This window comes from Echiichthys vipera, assembly GCF_963691815.1.
Source record: "Echiichthys vipera genome assembly, chromosome: 23".
NCBI lineage: Eukaryota > Metazoa > Chordata > Actinopteri > Perciformes > Trachinidae > Echiichthys > Echiichthys vipera.
This window is the reverse complement of record NC_139848.1, coordinates 9,972,682-9,994,982: the sequence shown is the minus strand read 5'-3', so window position 1 is coordinate 9,994,982 and position 22,301 is coordinate 9,972,682. Positions and strand designations below refer to the sequence as shown.

Genomic DNA, 22,301 nt, shown 5'->3' with positions numbered 1-22,301 from the left:
TTCCCCTTTTTTTGCCGCATTGCATTCCATTGAAGCTGCAACAGATTACACTATGATTGATCATTAGTGCAACATCTATAAAGACCCAAAGCTTCGATATGCACTTGCTGATGTTTTTGATTGCTAAACACTATCATGTGCCAATATTCATCTGCTGAATACAAATGTATAATTCATACAAGAGTCGAATGAGTTAGGCTGCGCAGTTCTTTGAAATTGCAACGCTACATGTAACAATGGTCGCTCCTTTGACCATCCCGCTATGTTATTTTGAATGGGAATCCAACCACGTAATTAGGTATGCTCGTTGAAGTTGTGTAAAGTTAGGTAAAGTAGAATTCATGGCTGCGCTGTTGCATTGGCTTCCATTACATTGTTAGATAGAGGACATACATATACTACATTATTCATTGAAAGCACCTTGAAAACATGTAATGAGAATCATTGTTATTTATTCGTGTCCTTTTTTATTGTCCTCTATAGCCTGAATTCTTAGCTCGGCATGCATGTGACTTCCTATCTAATGTTTATAATACAGTGTGTGTGTAGGGACAACCTAATTGGGGTAAAATCTTTGCACATTTTTCCTGTGCTCTACTTTGCTCCTTAAGGAAGAATAGGAGGTGAGAGTTAGATGTGTCTTGTGGGGTAACAGAATTTACTGAGTGGGCGACACAAAGGGGCCACACGGACGTTAATGGGAGGGAAATGTGAGGCTTCCCCACAGACGGACTGGGCGACAATACAGCACAGAGCCAGAAATGCAGAGGAGGGGAACACGACTTAATTGTTCAGTCTGAGCTGACGGTCTTTTAAGCCCTGGGACACATTCAGCAGAACTCCTCTACACTGGGAGGAAATAATGAAGAGGGAGGGGATCTGGAGAGGAAAATGACAGCAGCGGCGGCTGACTCAGTCTTTGTGAATGTGTGCCGCAGCCATTAAAGTGTTTGCGGCCTGTGCAGCCTTGAGAACGCCTACACAAAGCATCGGGCTCTCATATAGGAGCGACCTCTAGAAATGAGATATTCAAAACTGCATGTCATTGTGCATGTGTACTGTATATATGTTGGAATCCTATGGATTCAATCAGTTGGAGTTTCTCAAGGCTGATATTGTAGTTGGCATTCAAATTCTTTTAAATGTTAATTTTATTTTCACTGAAAGGATTACAGAACTTCACTTTCAGCAGGTTGGATTACATGATAGGACAGCACACATCAACACACTCATATGAATGTCCTTTATCCAAGGTTGCTATGACATCTATGAACCTCCTCATGTTAGACATGGACAGGTTATAAGGTAATGGGGTCCTGCATCCTTCTTGCATAGGAGTAAAACCCCTAAACAGAAAGATTAATATTAATTCTGTTCTTCTTTGTGGTCATTTTGTCTCTTTATAGTCACATCTGTTTGTGGTCGCTTTGAACCTCTTTGTAGTGGCTTTCAGTGTTGTTGTTGTGGTTTTGTATGTCTTTGTAATATGAAAGCAACTTATGAAAGATGCACACCTTACAGGCTGTTATATGAAGCAGCATTCAAAGATGAGTCAGTCCCAGCCATTTACTCACATTCAACACAGGCTTACCATTCTCTGCGTCTTGGCAGGAGGTCTACGTATACTGTAGGAGTAGTAGTTGAGCATAGCGTATTCAATCATGGCAGCGAAGACGAACAGAAAGCAGACGGTGACAAACAGGTCCATGGCCGTCACGTAGGACACTCTAGGTAGCGAGTTCCTGGCCACTGTGCTCAGGGTGGTCATGGTCAGCACTGTGGTGATACCTAGGAAGGTAATGCATGTATGAGGAAAGCAGGAGCAATACTTTATAAATTTAATACACATTGGCTGCATGAGGTGGTCAGCACCGGGGTGACCTATGCGGAGGTCAGTGATTATATAACATATGGGCAGAGGTTTATTAATCAACATTAATAATGCATAGGGGTTATTCTGGGTAGCTGTCCCCATTTTGCATCAATCCTATCTCCGTTTAAACAGCTGCAGTGAAAAATACATTGGCAGGGCAAAAACTCTCCAGAATTGCACAGAAAGAAACTATATTTTCTAAAAAGAAAGATTTTTTGTCTGTCTCTCTGTACGTATATAGCGCTTTGTTGTTTGCGATCCCAGGTAAATTGTAGAAAAAGACGCAATTTCCATCCCCAAACTTTTTCTGAATTATAATTCAGTTCAATTTTATTTAAAGTGCCAAATTATAACAAAAGTTATCTTAGGACACTTTACAGACTAGGTATAAACCACACTCTATGACTTATTTATGATTTTCATAGACCCAACAATTCCCCAGTAGAGTACGGTGGCAACGAAAACCTTCCCTATAACAGACAGGAACGTCAGACAGACCCAGCTCTGTGGAGGACGGACATCTGTTTGCACCGATACATACACTTTATTTTATTATTTATACACACTTAGAACTCTTTCCATATCACCATCATATATACCTGTATGTATGTAAAGGGACATGTTACAACTAGCTAACCGTTAAAGCGCCATCAAGTGTTTGGTTGCCGTTGATTGAATCTGTTACATGTAAATGTAACCAGGGCACGGGTTTCTAAGTACCTGAAAGAGTCACATTTCTCCAAACCATATTATGAGTATTTTCATGAAGTCTTATTGTTCCTTTGATGAAATTGAACAGTAGGAAAAGGCGCTTTTTTTGTATCAGCGCTTAAATCTCCCATTAATCGGGGTTTTGAAAATGGGTCAAAAGTAGCCCATTTTTTTAAAACATAGATTATAAAAATGTTTGGCATATCTATCGGTGAACTTGGATCCCAGCTGACGTTGGGTGTGGGGCGGGGGTACACCCTGGGCAGGACACCAGTGTGTTGCACATAGAGACGAGCAGAGCCAGACAACTGTTCACACCGATGGGTAGTTTCCTGTGTGCATCTTTGGGTTGGGGGGGGGGGGGGGGTGTGCAACCTGGGCAGGTGCACGCCAGGGTGCATGTCTTTGGACTGTGGGATGAAGCTGGAGTACCCAGACTGGGATGTGAACCTTGAACCTTCTTGCTGTGAGGCAACAGTGCTAACCACTACACCAGTGGTGCCTTTGACACTACTGACCATGTCCTGCAACAGAGACTGGAGCATCTAATGGGCATTAAGGGAACTGCATTGAGCGGGTTTAAGTCGTAATTATCAGATAGATCTCAGTTCGTATATGTTAATGACAGATCCCACATGTACACTAAAGTTAGTCACAGAGTTCAACAGGGTTCTGTCCTTAAACCAATTCTATTCACCTTATATATACTTTCCTTAGGAAATATTATAAGGAAGCACTCCATAAATGTTCATTGTTATGCTGATGATACCCAATTATATTTATAGATCAAACCAGAAGAAATGATCAGTTAGCTAAACTTCAAATGTGCATTAAGGAAATAAAAAGCTGGATGATCTGCAATTTTCTGATATTAAACTCAGACAAAACTTTCAGTTTGTAGTAATAAATAACTACAAATCATCCTCTACTACTATAGCAATTTTGTTGCACTACTGATGTTGGTGTTATTTTTTTTTATCAGGCTTTCCTCTTTCTGTAAACTATTCATTTAATTAATTTAAATAATTTGGGTAAAGACTGTTTTTTATAGGCTACTGAGTGGGTGACTGCACCAGAGGCAGCACAGAGATATATTTTAGACTCCTCCAGGTTATAACAAGAGCGGCTCCATCAAAAGTGGAATAAATACCAATCCCTCTAATCAGGAAAAGTCTTCCCCAGAAAGACTAGCAATTTTCCCAAAGTCCACACAACTGTACAACAACTCATCAACTGGTTTGACATCAATAGCATTCAATCTTGAACTCAATATCAATAAAACAAAAGAAATACATCTGGACACCATCATGGCAATGGAGTCTTTAAAAAGCACCAAGTTTTTCTGGGAGTGCGTATAGTAATGTTTTACTTTAAACAGTACTGTACACAGTGATTTCAGTGAACAATTGGCAGTATAAAGTCATGTCTGTCAACTTTTCAGTTTTACCTTATAATAATAAGAGAAAAAGAGCTGCATCAGTACATATGAAGATAATAAAATAATACCACTAAGGATTGGTCAAAGATGGCAAACACTTTTCCTTACTTACTTATAGCTTCAATAGTTTGTTCTTACCTTTCACAATAAACCACATTTCTGCTTACCAAAGAGCATTTCACCAAGAGGCAAGTCAACAAAGCAGACTACAACTCAACAACACAGGGCAAGAAACATAAGCATAAATGACAAATGCTAGAAAAACCAAAGTAGATGGGAACTCACACACTACCTCGAAAAGAAAAATAAAGCAAATGAGCCCTGCAGATGGAGGAACAGGGAGAACGATAACGCTTCTACTGAGCTAGACCAGTAATTAAGAAGTAACACTAGCTGGCTGTTTACATTTGACTCAATCAGCCAACGGCAAGATTCACTCCACACGGCCGAGCCACAGCCAGCTTAGGTTTCGGTGAGCTATAATTAGAAAGGAATAACAATACCAAGTTAAAACTCAAATGTCAGAGATAAGTCAAATGTATGCTATTTATACATGTTAGATGATAGACATAGGCAAATGTATCATGTGTTGAGTCGAATTTATGATGGGTCGAATGTTTGAGATAAATTAAATGTATAACATGAATTCAATGAGTATTCCAATGGACAAAACTCTAAGACATGTATTTTCTTTATTCTGGACTTCTCAAAAGATGCTGAGAGTTACATTAGGTAAATTGTGAATATGGCTGTTAACTGTATCAATAGTTTCCTGTGGTAAATAATCATTCTAATTTGAGCTAACTTTTGTGTCTCATCGTGTCATCAGTGCCATTGTATGAGATATTACTCCCCATGGTGTCTTGAAGGAGAATATTTTGTTCGCTTGGTGAAATGAAATCAATTCCTTAAAAGAGAGATGAACCCTGTGACATTAATGCCCACCAGAGGCATCGATATCTACTGCTGTGAGACACACATCATTCTCGTAAGCTTGTCGTCATTCCCCCTTATCCTCTCCTCTTTCTCTTTGTGCCGTGTCTCATCCCTCCTCTCCCTCTCTGTCCCTTTCTCTCTCCCTCTCTCTTCTCTGTTCCTTTCTCTCTCCTCTGTCTCTTTCATCCTCATCTCCCACAAGTCTTTTATGGCAGAGTGTGCCGCTGTTTTTCGCCTGTGGTTTCCATAGAGACGAGTTGCTCCCATCTATTTCAAGCTACCTCCTCTGGTCTAGTGCTCGTCTAGACTCTCTTTTTCGCCCGCTTTTTAGTCGTAAGCGAAAACTAGGTAAATGAACAACTCTCTATTTCTAATACATTACAATTGTACTGTTCAAATCGCATTGTACTATTGTATAAACACTGTGATCTCAATAAAACAGCAAGTGCATGAACACCACTGTTTTTTCATTCTCTCTTTTTCTTTTTTTTTATCAAGCTACCCACCGGCTGCTCACAGTTTGGGTTGCTATTTCAAATCAAGGTCACAAGTTTTCTCTGTACAGTTTAATTACTTTTGCCGGAACTGGCGCAACATGATGCCATAGCAACTGAGTGATTCCTGTCTGTGCAGGTGATATGAACAACACAGACAGTCACATCTACAGACAGAAAACAAGGGCCGTCACAAAGAAGTGAGAAAAGCTCCAGTGCATATGCCTGTGCAAGTCAAATATGCTGCAGAGTGCATAATTATATTGACATGTGATCACAGAAATATAAAAAAGAACACATTTTCTTTTTTTCTTTTTTTTTTTACATTTCTGTCCAAAAAAAGATTTCAAAGCCATGGTATTTGGGAGGAAACAGTGTCAAAGCATTCTGCATTCAACACAGTCAATCACAACATACTACTAGACCGTCTGGAAAACTGGGTGGGGCTATCTGGCACAGGATTAAAATGGTTTGAATCCTACTTGAAGGACAGGGACTACTTTGTGTCTAAAGGCAACTACACATATGAGCAGGCAAAAGTTCCCCAAGGCTACATTCTGGGAACTCTTCTTTAAAATATCGACATGCTACCACTGGCTCAGATCATGAAAAACAACAACATATGTTACCACAGCTATGCAGACGACACACAAATCTACATAACCACACACAAATCACCGGGCGACTACAGTCAAATACAAGCACCGAGCAGTTGCATTGAGCAAGTCAATGAATGGATGGAGCAGAATTTTCTCCAATTAAACAAAGAAAAAACTGAAATGATTGTTTTGGGAGCCAAGGAAGAACGATCAAAAGTCAGCACCCAACGTGGTGCTGTCAATGTGCTGCTTCCACAAACCAAGCCAGAAACGTAGGTGTAATCTTGGACTCAGGCCTGAACTGACCTCAGCCACATTAAAACAATTACAAAGTCAGTCTACTATCACCTAAAGAATATATCAAGGATTGAAGGACTTACGAGTCAGCAGGACTTAGAAAATCGTGTCCATGCATTTATCTTCAGCAGGCTCGAATACTGTAACAGTGTCTTTACAGGTCTCCCTAAAAAGTCCATCAGACAGCTGCAGTTAATTCAGAACGCTGCTGCTCAAGTCCTAACTAAGACCAAAAAAGTCGATCATATCACTCCAGTCCTCAGATCTTTACACTGGCTTCCTGTCTGTCAAAGAATTGATTTCAAAATACTTCTGTTGGTTTACAAAGCTCTGAATGGTTTAGGACCAAAATACATCTCAGATCTTCTGCTCAGCTACGAACCATCCAGACCTCTCAGATTGTCTGCTTCTCTGAAAGTCAAGAAAAACCTGCTCCACCTCGCCACAGCAAACACCACAGCAAACACCCTGCTCTGTGTCCTCAGAGTTTAAACTAAACATGGAGAGGCAGTGTTCAGTTTTTATGCTCCACATATCTGGAACAAACTTCAAGAAAACTGCAGGTCTGCTACAACTCTTAGTTTTTTTAAAATCGAGACTGAAGACTTTTCAGTTTGCCGCTGCTTTTCAGTAAACTGCACTGTAACATCTGAAACCATCTTTAATATGTTTTAAATTACCTTTCATGTGTTTAAAATGTTTTATATGTTTTAAATTACCTTTTAAGTTTTTTTTAATCTTTTATGTTTTAAAAGACCTTTTATGTGTTTTAAATCTTTTATAGGTTTTATGCATTCATTTTTCCCAATGCTTTTAATGTTTTATGTAAATCACTGTGAATTACCTTGTTGTTGAATTGTGCTATACAATTAAACTTGCCTTGCTTTATCTGTCCAGTGGCATTGCCACAATATGCTCACAAATATCAGATACCTTTGTTATGTGTCCATGGGTAAACTAGGTGGAACAGACCACAGCCTGTGTTCATGGAGTAACAGTCAGGGATCAGTGGCCAGGTCTTGAGATTTCAAGGGATATATTATGACTGCATGTCATTGTATAACAACATTAAGCCAAGATAAAGCCTTCAGTGTTATTCTTATGAAGCTAGTTTGCCTATAGACTGTACATCACCTGCGACATCACCCATAGGTTTCTAAAGAGCTGCTGGCGAGGTTCCAAATCACAACCTATTTCTTTTAAAGGATTGCGGATCAGAATGGCTGGAAAAGCATGTTGGCCTGGATACTGAAAAAGCCAACCAGATGCCATAGGACATCCTGTTTTTTTTTGGCCTACTGCATTTGACATACTACGTGGGACATACAACATTGTTTTCTGGCATACTAAATAGCATGGTACTATAGCTATTGGAATATAAGGACTGGGAAGCTAGCGTGGTGATGTTGACCATCGCCATGTATGTAGTCAATAACTCTGCCTAACTCCAAAGATAGGCAAAGATGTGGGCCGAGTGAAGCCCAGTGTCAGCGGCTAGCCAACTGTGACGGCATCTGGCTGTCACTCAGAGCGGCCGTGCTCTTTATTATGCATAACTTTAGGCGTTAATATTACTAAAAACACATATAGAAAAATCCATCCCTCATCACAGTTGCCATGAATGGGTAAATAAGCTACAGACAACAAAACTGTTTTTCTTTTTGGAAACATGTTTATTTCCGCTAATAGACTATAAAGAATAATGGACGTAGTCACCATGACGTCACCCATTGGTTTCTGTACTACCGTTTTCTTAAAGAAACTATTCGTCAGCTTTTTATAGATTTTCAACAGATATTCATCCAGTGTACTTTTGCCAGCTGGTGAGCGGGGACCTCCCCGCGCTGGCGCCACTCATCTGCACGTAAAAGCAGTGACACAGAGCCGGTTGGAAATCAGCAGTGGGAAACTGCTGAAAGTTACTCAAGTATTGACTCAAGTTAACCAGCTAAGGGTAGTGCTAACTAGGTAGCTAGGTTAGCAAGGTGAAACCACCAAATGCTGATCAACACATTTTAGGTGAAAAATATTACAATAAACTCTGATTTGCAAAAGTGAACACATCCCTGTTTTGTGCTGTGGAGCACACGGCACATTTTTCACATCAACACAAAGTCGAACAGTGTACATTGGAGCCGACAGTCTCCTCGGTTGGAGCATGTTTATTCATGGTAATTTTGTAGATGTTTTCAAATTAATGTGCTAGTGATTGAGGTTAAAATGCTATACATGGCAACTTCAATCTCATCTGATTAGAGATGTTTCACCCACTTGGTAGAGGCTTCAACTTTAAGCCCCATCTCCGGTGCATGAAATCAGTCAGATGGCCCTACGAGTCGCCTCTGACCAAGGAGGCACTTGGGCTTAAACAGTCTGCAGCATGACCATTCTACTCTATAATTGATTCACTCAGCTGTGTATTTTCTGACCCTGGAAAAACATGGCCAATCATATAGCAAGTTTGTCCCTGTGGAGACAGAGATTCCTATTTTTTTCCCCCGATCTCTTCACAGCACATTTTGTGTTCGTACTACCACCTATCTTGAACTCACTGCCTTCTTGGTAGAGTTCCCATGAGGAACATTGTCAGTTCTTTCCCCCAAGCTGACAAATCACCATTGACAGGCAACATTTACTTTGTTCCTAGTGCTTGCTGCTCAATGTTTGAGATGAATAAATACTAAACAAACAGGGTGTTGTTTGGGTATTGGAGCAACTCCTTTGGTTTAAAACAGTTCCAGTGAAAATTGTGGATAACTGAGACTGTCCTCCCACGAAAAAATACGATCACTTGTTTCAGTAAAATGCCTCAAAAAATCATGCTTACATTTAAGTGTGCTGTAGAAACTGGTGTCGGAAGTAAAGGACCATTGTTGGAGAGTTGAAAGAACAAAAGTGCATTCTTTCTTGCAAAGACCTGTCTAGTTCTGAGCTGCACAATCCACCACAGACCCCCTATCTCTCTCCAGATCCATCTGAGCTGCAGTGATGGAGGTCCAATGGGAATCAAGTCCTCTTACTTCCACCTTGCTGCTATCCACACGTTCTTGCTGCTAAAGGAGTAGCAGGTGACTGACAGCTCTTTGGAAATACCACCTGGAACATGTTAGCAGCTTGTCAAGTCACACTGCCTTGAGGGGTGGGGGCAGCGGCATCACATGCCTCTTTCTTGGACTCTCCGCAATCTGACCGAGCCTCCTCCCTGCTCCTGACATTTCTCCCTGCTGCTTCATGCCAGAGGCCTTCACTTTACTTCACACTCCCGTTTTGTCCCTCTCTTGTGCCCATCTTTTCTTCCTCTTATCTCTTCTCTCCCCCTTTCAGCCTTGGGATCAGGTCTCAGGCCAACCTGAAAACGGAGGCGATGTACTGGAGAAGAAAGGCTAAATGACTTTCTGTTGAGCTGAATGTTGATGTTTATCAGGACTAGGACAGCTTGCTTCGCTGCGCTACCTGTTTGAGTGAGATCACCAGCCTTTCGCTGCCTTTGGTCATATATCACACCACCACCCACGTACTATAAGCCTCAACTGCGTTTGGTCGTTGTCTAGGCAGACAGACAGACAGGTTGACACAGTGATGGAGAGGCAGAATGACACACACACACACACACACACACACACACACACACACACACACACACACACACACACACACACACACACACACACACACACACACACACACACACACACACACACACACACACACACACACACACACACACACACACACACACACACACACACACACACACACACACACACACACACACAGAGAGAGAGCAGAGTGATTCACATTAAATAACAGCCGCAGTAGCAAGCTGCTATAACTGTGATGCAATGATCCTACATTTTTCCAACAAAGCCAAGCCAAATGAATATGAAGTAAAACCATGCCAATATTATATACTATATATACTATACTTTACTAGAGTCCTTAGGCACATATTTTCAGTGTATACAGACAAAACTTCACACTCTGAATATAAGCCCGTGTTGTCTCCCTTTCTTCACACCATCTTGATCTTTAACTGTCACCGTGTCAGCTTTCATCAACTGCAAAAAAAGTAAGCACATCACAATCTCTTATTGTGATCAGCTTTTATAAACAAGATGAGACAAAAGGCTCCATTTGAGTAATAATGCTGTCTTATAATTGATTTGGATACAACAGTGGGACAATGTTATTTTTCAACTATGAGTCAAGTTTTTTTCTTTGGGCTCGATAACAAATAGAGACGAACAGAAGTCTAATATAACTTCTTTATTACCACTGTGGTGGTTCCAGATAACCTTCTGCAAAATTGGCTGACTGGCGAGCTGATGAAGGTCAGGAGGGACTGAGTGGAATTAAAGCACTTTATAGTTTTGTGTAATGCCTCGAGGCGAGTGACATTCGGGGTTAAAGTGGCCGAAGGTTGGGGGGTTGAGTTAATTAGATAGTCTAACCTCCAACAACAAGTATTACCATAGAGCAAGGCACTTGTCTGTTTGTTAAAGCTAGGGGAAGTTTTATGTTGGTTTAATTTCTATTCCATTTTACATTGTTTCAACCAAAAGCACGTTTCACAGATGCAGTGTTTCCCTGAAATGTGCATGGACATTTCCTGCATGTGCAACTCCCAGGCTGAAAGTTAAATTTTGCTTAACAGCGTATACGTCCCTTTCTTTTTTGTCTAACCCTTCATGACATGTAAGCCACTTCTACTAGAACCAAACCCCAGCCAAAGACAGTTCTCAAAGAGACAAAAAATAAGCTAGTTGTTGATGTGTGTGCTGGGCAGCTTGCAGTAGCCTTCCAGCCCCTCTTTAACCTTTTTGCGAGGTTGAGGAAGGTGCCGATTCTATGAAAGAAATCCTGCATCATGCCAAAGAAATGATGTCAAAGCACCCTTATAGACTACAGACCTGTGTCACAAAGACCCCGCTAACTGCTTTGCTGGAACCGCTGCAGTTTGCAAACCAACCACACATTAGAGTACAAGGTGCCATCATCTTCCTGATGCACAAGACCCTCTCACACCTGGAGAAGCATGAAAAAACTATGACAGTCACGTTCATCCAGTCATCTTCCAAGGGATAAGCCTCTGGCGATGCAACTACTACCTCACTGGCCAGCCACAATATGTCAGAGAAGTTGACAACTCAGGAACCAGCAACTTCCACCTCTGAAAGTTTTCAGACAGCTCCTCCATTAACAACCAGGAGGAACTTTGTCCCATGATGCAACAAGGATCACCAGAAGCTCAATACGACAAGAAAAAATGGTGGTCAACAAAAAAACTAGACTCTTCTCAAAAGACTGACGCCCTCTACAGGAAAGGACAGAGCATACTGTTCTTCCTGAGGAGACTCAGATTTCTTCTGACTCTGCTATTATGCTACTGTTAATCCCACTGCTGTAATTGTAACCTGTTATTCTTAACCTCAAAAAGCTTTTGTATAGTTCTATTTCTTATTCTATTATTCTTATTTAGTTGTACATACCTTTTACTATTGTTTTCTGTTACTTTCTCTATGTGTCTGTATTGCTGTCCTAGTGCTGCTGAAACAACAGTAAATGTCCCTGCTGGGGATCAATAAAGGTTTATCTTATGTTTACACTGAGGGAAATATTCAAACTCAATGACTGCACCATTTGGAAAATGGTAACATTGTAGCTGCATATATTGCAAATTTTCCTCAAACTCAGATTGACACATTTGGTTTAAATTTTGAAATCTCCACTGAAATGTCTTCAAATGATGGCCTAAGGTAACATTTTAAATTAGAAACACTTTACTACATTTCATCATGGACACTTACCTTGAATATCACCTTAAATAGGCACCATCAGCAAAACATCATCAGCCACAGGAAAGCAAATGAGCTAATGGTAGGCATGCAGCAGGGGAGGAAAATAATTCAAAATAATTGTCAACCCATGCAAAAACAAATGAGATTAACGCGACAGAAACAAGAAACTCTGATGGGACATACATTTCAAAGATGGCTTAATGAACAGATAAAGGTGAAACATTTGTGAATGGCTGATATACAATATGATACACATCTACACACACAGATGCAACAGCTTTTTCTTCATTTGTTCTTCATTCAAGAAAAAAGGGATGAATGCTCTTGCATCAAGCTGTCTAAACATCAGTTTAGCTTTCAATCCTGACAACCAACTTTCGATTACTGTTCCTTCATATTCCTCAGCTACAGTTTCGATGAGCAGTGGCAGTGGGTTTTATATGAGCTGGTAAAAAACATTCCCATCACTTGGGTGTGCCAATAGACAACAAAATATTAGACATCAACTATTTTTCCTGCTGCTGATCATCCAGCTGCATGGGCAGCACAGCTGTGTACCTAGGGCCGTCCTTGCAGGAGTGGCATCGCTCTTGATCCAGAAGGAGACCCAGGAGAGAACCACAGTCAGGATACAGGGGATGTAGGTCTGGATGGTGAAGTAGCCCATCCTTCTGCTGAGGTCAAAGTACACGGTCATCACCACATATTCACCTGTTGAGAGAGGGGACATTTTACAAATATCTGTAACCAGGCTAGCTTCTGAAACATCAACAACTTTTGGATGGATTACCATTGTGTAGAGACACTCATGTGCCCTAAAGGATCATTCATCATTCAGCCGTCAGATCATCTGATCAAAGCCACGCACGCACGCACACACTCACACACTCACACAAGCACACACACACACATGGATCATGTCTAAATTTCATTTCCTCAGATAGCTGCACAACATTCCAATCAGTGATACATTTTTTTTCCTTAAAAGCACTAAATCTCTGCTTTTTATAAGTGCTTATGTATATTATATACAATTTAATCAAGTTATTCTATTTAATCAGCAAACATTAGCACCCTAACACACTGAACTAAGATGAACATCGCCAAGATTATACCTGCTATCACCATGTTAGCATTGCAAGTTATCATGCTGACATCAGCTCCATATAGTTCTTAGTCTTCTTTTATGTCAAACATAAATCAAGTTTGTAAAATTGCTGTATTAATTTGTATCATATTGCAAGGTGACCCTCCTTTATTTGTAATTTACACTTTTTACCATCCACAAAACAGACCATGGATCACTGAAGCAGCATACTAACTCATGAGTAATTAAAAGGTCTGATATGTAGCTGGAGGCTGCATCATGCTGTGCTCTTAACTCGGTCATCAAAACAAAGGCACACACATTTTATTGCCCGATTGTTACCGTCCTGCACTTTATCAGAGACGCTGTGATAGTCAGCAGATTAGTCAGCGGATTAGAATTATGTATTATGTTTGGGACCAGCAGAATTTAGGTATAGTGCTTACCAAACAGCCAGGGGACGGAAAATGACCCCTGGGGAACACCAGCCAAATAATGATCCATTTTGTGTCAGTGCAGTTTGAAACCATTTCAGAGTTTTCTAATGAGATTGTCAGAAGTGTCTGAAGCTGTATTAAGATCTAAGGTCTTCAGTAACTTTAAATGAGACCATCTCTGTGTAGTGAAGAGATGATAAACCTCACTGAAATTGTACAGTTGAAAATTGTTATTATTGGTCATGCAAGACATCAGAAAAGTGTTCAATTTTATCCCTGATAGTTTGGAATGATACTTTAATTTGCTTAAAGTAAAATAATATGGATTAATTGAGTAGGTAGACACAGGGAGAAAAGACAAGGGCAGAAGGAGAAACGAAAAAATAGGTGATTAAGATATGCCGAGAGCCTAGGGCAGAAAGAGAAGAAAGGGGGGGAAATGCCTTAAAGGAGCCCATAGAACTGAGGAGGAATCTCCTTTCTTACCTGAGCAACTATACAATGCCACAGTCAGTGTGAGGGGGGAAAAACAAGGAGAGTCAGAGTTTATTCTGCTTTCTCTTTACTAGACCGACTACAGTAGGATGCTTGTTCCTGTGAGTGTTAATTGACAGCAGTAGGGAGACATTGAGCTGCAACACATTGTTCTGTAAGCTTGACAAGGTTCCACACATCAGATGAGCATTACTTTTAATATTATTGAAGAATGCGCTTTGATAATCTGGTGCCACTCAGGCACCTCCATGAAAAGGACGCAGCATTGAATAAAACATTTGTAGAAGACCTTGTGTCCTTTGCTCGTAGCTGAACTTCACCTCAAACTTGTACATAACAGAATTGAAATAATCATTTAAATAGCTCAGTGCAGTGAAAGGAGCACCAGGCCACGGCTGCAGAGGACTGTTCATTTCTTGCAAAGGTGAGCATGTGACAGATTCACAGTATCTCAGTTTCAGTTGCTTGGTGATGTCTCTGTCACTGTGAAACAGAAGCCGGAGAGTCTTTAGCTTCTGTACTGAGCCATATTGCCCAGTAAAACTGAATATTTAAGTGGTAGACAGTAACAAGAGACTGGTGCGACGCTGTACAGGCCTCTTGTTGTTGCGCTAATGTTATGTAACTTTGAGGAGGGGTAGGATCTCCCGGGAAAAGTCACACACCATCTCTGGTTCTGGTGAAACTGGATCATATTTTATGGATATAATGGTTTCTGCTTTTCACTCTGATGTCCTCTGGCTGCCATGCATCGACTACAGGTGAGTGCCCGACTGCTGCTAACTTCAGCGTTAGCTACTGTCAGCGAGTTACAGTTGTAGTCAAAAGGTTACACACACGTGAAGAACATGTATGTCATGCCAGTATTGAGTTCTCAATTATTTCTACAACTCTTATTTTTCTGTGATAGAATGATCTAGCACTTCTTTGTCACAAAAAAAATGTGGTTCTTTTGTGAATTTATCATGGGTCTTCTGAAAATGCAGAAAAAATTGGGTCCAAAATATACACACAGCAATACTAACATTTGGTTAGTAAACTTCTTGTTTGTGTAATGAAGATAGTCCAACTTTCTCATACAGAGTACAAAGGTGTGTTCGGAAACCAGAACGAGAGATGAGTCATAAAGTAGCATGGTACACAGAATCCAGCATTTTTAAAGATGACGTACAGTATTTGCGTGCATGTAAAAAATATCACCGTAGTCAATAACAGATAAAAGAATGGCTTGGGTGATTTTTTTTCTCTAGCACTCAAAGAAAAACAACATTTATTTCTATACAAACAACCCAACTCCACCCTGCCTCACTCAATATGGTATTTAAAAGACAGATTTTCCTCAAGGAAAAAGCCCAGATATTTATAGGTTGAGACTTTCTCAATCACCTTATTATTGAGAGTAACAGTGTTCTCTACATTTGTCTTACATACAGCTGTCTTTAGTCTTGCGAAGCAGAACATTTTAGTTTTATCAACATTTAATACAAGTCTCAATCGACAAAGATTTTTCTGAACTACATTAAAGGCAGATTGAAGCTCCTTAATTGCACTTTCTAAAAATGAGGCAGAGCTATAAATGATAGTGTCATCTGCATAAAAAAGAAATGTTTTATTTGTGACATCACTACTCAAATTATTAATATAGATAGTAAATCAAACAGGTCCCAAAATGGACCCTTGGGGGACACCATTTTGTATAGTCAGGAAGTCAGAAAACAAACGGTCAGCTTGGACGCTTTGTGTCCTATCGCTCAAGTAATTTTCAAACCATTTAACTATGTTTGAGACCGTCCCTAAGTTAACAGGCTTCTGTAATAGAACAGCGTGGTCGACTGTGTGCTAAAAGCTTTGGATAAGTCTAGAAATAATACAGCACAATGCTCTCTAATCAATTGCTTTTATAATATAATTTAAAACCTCCATTGAAGCAGTGACAGTACTGTGTTTTTTTCTAAAACCAGATTGTAAGTAATTTAGAATGCCATTCCTCGATAAAAACACCTTTAATTGATTACTAATGAGTCCTTTCAAAACCTTAGCTAGCACTGAGAGTTTAGAAGTAATGTAGGTCTGTAACTGTTAGGGTTTGTTAGATCACCACCTTAGGACAACATGTGCAGACTTCCAGACTTTAGGTATTTTGCCACTTACTATGGTCAGGTTAAAAATATGTGTCAACGGTTCTGCTATAACCTGAGCAGCGCGATGTAACAAGCAGCAATGTGTAAGGTGTATTTAATCACCTTTTAGTCTTATAGTCAATTCTGTAAATCCTATGGTTGCCAATATAAAAATGCTATTAAGAAAGAATTGTAAGGCCCATTAAGTAAGGATGCATATAATCAGATGTCGCACTAAAATAATTACTTGTCTGTATATTATAAAGACTATTGCAAACGACCTAGTTAATGTTAATGGAAGGGAATTATTAAATCACAACACACTGGGCACAACATAAAATCTGAGCATTTCGCTATTTCAACAAAATAAAACTGTCTAGTTTTATTTTATGTACCCATTATGTACAAGATAAAGTGTTTGTTATCGTAAACTAATCCGAAGCAGGTAAGAAGTGGAACATAATGCTGGTTAGGTTAAAACAACAAAACAATTTAAGATACCAACAGGGGTAAATAAAAAAAACAATGTAACATTGTAGCTTGAATTACTCCTCACTTCCTCCTCCTCAGTACAAGACTGCACAGTTGTAGAAGCAGACCGAGCTAGACACAGTTCACTGAACTTCTAATCTGACAGTTTCATGCACAGAAGATGAGTGTCATTTTGCTTTGCATTTTGCTTTTGCATTTTTTGTTGTTCTTGCAAATTAATACTGTTAAGCTTGCATTAACGACTATCTGGAGGCTACAAAAATGTATATACCCAGATGGACTATCTATAGCTGTGTGCACACACGCAGTTCTGTGCTCCAGCTGTGCGTTGTAGCAAACAACCCGTCTGTTTACATTCTGTTGGGACAGTAACAACCCCTCTGTTTACATGCTCCTGCAGAATACTTATTATCCTGCAAGCTCTACACTTGTCTACTGACTCTGTCATGCTATACGTCAGGTACATTACTACCCTGACGTATGACAAGGAAAAATGTAATGCAATGTTATCTCTGGTAACACTGGCTGTAGTTTCTGGAGTGTATAGATAGAGCTGCTTTCCAGGAATTGCTTAGACACAGTGGACAAATATGACAGTCATGAAGAAGGATTTTTTTTCTCATATGTGAAAATATTAATGTATAATAGTTTAATTAAAGATGCTACTTAGCCTTGGAGGTCATGTTCCATATTGTAGGTAGCAAACTCTAGAAAAGAGTTGAGTATCTCTCTGAACACAGCCTCCTGCACACCCGAGATAGAAATCCAGCTCGGCAGGCCTGCTGTGCCCGGTTACGGTTGCTAAGCTATGACTGGACAATTGATACTTTCCATTTTTTTTAATGTCTGCATGCCTGGACATGTGTCTTCCACCTGTGATTTTGATGCGGTCAGCTGCAGGCTGGTAGGCACAGCCAAAGAATGTATAAGGGATCTCATACCTCAAGGACTGAAGGAACATTAATGGAATATCAGTACTGTGATCTCTCATGCATCCGAGAAAAAGGCATGGGATTGTCAGCAATTTCACGACAGATTCTCTACAAAAGGCATTTGAGGAATTTACAGGGTGGATATTTAAAAGAAGGAAAGGAATAACATCAGCATTTCACCGATGTAACTGCAGAAAAGGGCATAATGGGAGCTTTTGGGGAATTTGCGACTGTATGGTAGAACAAAGCACTAAATTGTTGGGGATTCCGCATTGGGGCCTTTTGAAGAGGACACCGCTGAATTGATAACGACAGCGGATTTGTGGCAGAGGTCCCCAGTGGCCCTGTGGTCGGGGATCTGTCCACTCTGTCCTCATTAAAACAGCCCTGTATCTCATGTGTTTATGAGGGATGAAGGATAAAGCTGGAGAGTTAGGAGACAGAGGGAAATAAGAGAGATAGAGGAAAAGGAAACGCAGCACTTTCGAAGTTTGTCGTGATGTAAATTAATGATAGGTATTTTTAGCCAGGGATCTAATCATCATGTGTGTGGAGATGGAGCTCCGGCAAGTAAAACGGGGAAAAGAAACGAGGTAATAAATGAGAAAAAGGCTAATTTTCTTGAACAGCATGAGGTAAATGTGTAGGTTTGCTGTTGCTCTTGAGCATCTCAGCAGAAAATTAGTTTGGCTGTGTTTTGACCATGCAGCGCAAGTCCAGGAAAATATAATTTATAAGGCCACCCATGTGTCTCTGAATGCTCCTCAGTCCCCTTGTTTTTATATGATAAGAAACATAAAGATACAGTTTTTCATTGGATATAAACCGGATGCTTGATGAGTATTCCATATGGGTGATATGTTAAAAAGATGTGTTGTCGTCTTCAGTTAAAAAAGGATATATTTGATTTAGCCATGTCATGTTTGCATACAGGGACAAACACTACCACACTTTCACATTTTGCAAAATGAAGCTGTACACCTAATTTCAACTGAGCTCCTGAATAATTTGATGCCACTCCTGGTTATCTCCCTCCTAATCATGCCGAGTACTCCTGTTCCTCGAATATTCATGAACGGAGGTTCAGCTCTTAGAAAGCTGAATTAGGTCACACTATGCAGGCCCGAGCTCCAAAGACAAAAGATCTCGGCACAAACTTCAGGAAATATATGCAACTCAAAAACAAGGTTAAGAGGGGTTAACAATTGCTGCGTCACGCTCTTTCTCAAGCTCCCTCATTCATAATGCTTCTCTCAGTGAGCTGTTTAAATCTGTCACGTGACAGCATTAAAAATGGATCAGGATTTTGTCCACCCCGTGCCAGTTGTTGGTATAATTACGGGCACCTGTCGGAGCAACAATATTTCTCTCTGCCTTCTAAACACATGTTAATTAAATCATCAGGGAACACGAGGCCTAACAACCACACTGAAAGTACGGAAAGTGAGACGGAAAAAAAAGTGAATAATTAAACTTCCTTTTTAATCTTTAATCTTGGTGATTAATGTCAGTGGAGAAACCTATTTGGCCCTACACCTGAGGGGAATACTTATGAGCTTTGCGCTTGTAGTGATATGATTACATTTATGGGCACGGTGCTAATGTTAACCTGTGCAGAGCCCAGGGCCCCGAGGTAGTCAAGCGGCTCAAGAGGTTTATTTTCAAGGCTGCCAGTTGCAGCTGTTAGTCTGCAGCAGAAACTGACCTTTGACCTCCACGAAAAGGTAGGGCGGAAGTGAAATAAAAGAGCTTCCCGGCAGGGATTAATTACATGTTAAAATATTACCAGTCATTATGCAATGAAATGCAATGGTTTCGTGACTCATGTGTGGGAGCTGTTGAGGTTTATTGGCGACTGTCATACCTGCTGTCGTCGTGAGCACGTCAGTGGTGTTTCTGAGCCCCATGAAGTCAAACTGGTAAAGCCTCCAGTATTTCTGGTCTGAAGTCTCCACTGAGTTCCGGCTCCACTTGTACACAATCTCATCTCGTGGGTAGCCGTCTGGAAACCGCACAGAAAGAGAGTTTTTTTTCAGAATTCGTACAAAAATATTATGAAGTAAAACAACAGTGAGTTAATAGTAAACATGAACAACTCTCTCCCAAATCCCAAAACTGTGCTAAAAATCTAATCTGTGATGTCATTGAGTATTAAATCTGGAAGTGCTCCATAGACAAGAATTGGGGAGGATGGTAAAGATGACACAGAGAGCGCCCAGGGGATTGTTCTGAGCATATGGGTGCAATAGAATTCATTCCCATTCACTGTCTTTCTTACTTTATACTTGATGGCATCATCAAGTTTGAACCTTCCTTCTCTGGTTTTGAGAGAGAGAAGCTCATGTTCAAAAATGGAACCCTCCTATACAATGGAAACAACATATTCAATGCTTACTTTACCCAGAGTCCCCCTTTAAAAGTGTGAAGGAAAATGACAGATACTTTATATGATATTGAATGCTTGTGATATACGTCATATACGTCATTGGCAATTCAGTGGATTGCAGACCAACTGAGCACTTACTGTTAACTTGTTTTCTTAGAATCTGCACCCACAGTGAACTAGTATCCACTCTCCCATGTAATTCAATGTATTATTCAGTCTAAAAATCTGAATTTCAGTGGCCGAATTTCACCAGTTTCAGGTCAATTGGTCTCAAGGATGCTCTTGAACCAAATTATATTTTAATGGAAAAATTAAGAAGCTTTTATTGCAAGACACTGACATCTTGGGTTGGATCTTGACTTTTATATATATATATATATATATAAATATATATATATAAAAGGTGTTCTTTTTTTAGTAGAAGATTACAGGCCATGCATCTCTCATAAAATCCGACATACAAGCCTATTGTTACTGTGCAGTCGAGTACTTCCATGATGAAGCCCAGTGGTGTTCACAAGTACAATGACCGGCTCAAAATACTCTGAAGCTGGAGCCCTTGATCCTTGACATGTTCATCATTCAAACCGCATGATTTCAAATGCTGATCCTTGCTGGGTGAAGAAGCAGCTTGACTTAAGCGCAAAATAGTAGACACGGATCTCCGTGAACACTAACAACAACAGTGTAGAAAAGAAGCTGAGCTCACTGGACATTTCGAAGCAATTTCACAAAGAAAAATGAGTGACAGCGATAATGAACAAGCCTTCTTGTGCCCTGTAGTGGAAAACCAGACTAATTATGTAAATAGTCTCATTTAGAGGATAGCCACCTAAAACAAATACAAGCAATCACCATCATGCAAGAGATTTTCATATCATATTTCTCTTGGTATGTTTGTACAATTATCTTTGCTGCAAACAGTCTAACCATTATGTTTTATTATGTTACCAGTGTACCTTCATAGCTACAGCATATTAGTCATATTTCATGCATTTAAAACCCCCTGAAGCCACATGTTCTTCCACAATATTATAAACTTCACACTTGTGTTGCTTTGGCTCTGATATTGTTCCTGTCTATCCTGCAGGCAAATCAGACAATTGATATCCACTCGCCGAATGCAAAATTACTGTAAACAAGTCCAGTTATGTACAAGGTTAACTGCCAGTGAAAACAATAGCCTGTGAGTAAAGAGATGAGACATTTAAAGTCAAACATAACTGAAACTTATCAGAGATCCTCTATGTTTTAGTTTGAGAAGATGATTCACTCCTATAAAAAACAACTAAAACAGAATTAAACAAACCGAAATTCTTTCTTTATTTTGTTGTGCTTGAAACTAAAAAGGGATTTTTTAAATTTAACTTTGGACGGTTTCTGTTCGAGAACATTATTCGACATTTTCTGATGCCGGGTGTCGCTCATAGTGCAATACACTGATTTAAACTGAGTTTGCATTGTGGCTCTGATTATTGCTTGTATAATTGATGTGAAGTGATCCTTCTGTCTGGTGAAGCTTTAAACCTAGGGGAAACACTGTCCTTTATAGTTGAAGTTGTGTACCTTTACCTATTTAAAACAAATGTTCCTTCGCAACTTCCGATAATTAGTAAACACCATGCTGATAAGTTGGTATTCCGCTTGAAAGTGGAAACTAGCTGAGTAGAAACAGCTGATTACCACAAGACGTAGCTTTTGGTACATGTTGTCTAACACAGGTCAACATGTCACATACATCACTTGTTTACTGATTGGCTGCAGGTATCATCTGTCCACACATTGCCGGCAAAAATTAAATCATCCCCAACTTTTACTTTGGCCTCACTTCGCACTTTCTATTGACATTACATGGCCGCTCGGAAAATCAGACATATGTGTGTTCAGGCTTTGTCTGAAATACCCTACAGTGTGGTAGATGGAATTATACTTAACATACCTATATAGGGCCTTTCTAGTCTTCTGACTACTCAAAGCGCTTTACACTATTCGTCACATTCACACAGCCATTCATACTGATGGCAGTGCCCACCATCTAATTTAATCTAAGCGTTCACACAGTATGTGCAGCACGGGGAGCAATTTGGGGTTCAGTATCTTGCCCAAGGACACTTTGAGCCGGAGATCGGACGCCAAAGCGAGTGAGGGGAAAGAAAACAGCCGACTCTAAGCAGAGTTTTCCCCACCTATTGCAAAGCAGCAACTC

General features: G+C 40.1%; 1 protein-coding gene across 1 annotated transcript in view; it reads right to left on the bottom strand.

The window, feature by feature from the left end:
- LOC310964666 (gamma-aminobutyric acid receptor subunit gamma-3-like) overlaps positions 1-22,301 on the bottom strand; it is a gene marked incomplete at its 3' end in the record, with an annotated part of 83,469 nt that overhangs the window by 515 nt on the left and 60,653 nt on the right. The window contains exons 7-9 of the mRNA XM_083937876.1: positions 19,574-19,711; positions 12,705-12,857; positions 1,592-1,788 (exon numbers count right to left, since the gene is read on the bottom strand). Coding sequence (XP_083794002.1) covers positions 1,592-1,788; positions 12,705-12,857; positions 19,574-19,711 — 488 coding nt within the window. The remainder of the gene's footprint in view (positions 1-1,591; positions 1,789-12,704; positions 12,858-19,573; positions 19,712-22,301) is intronic.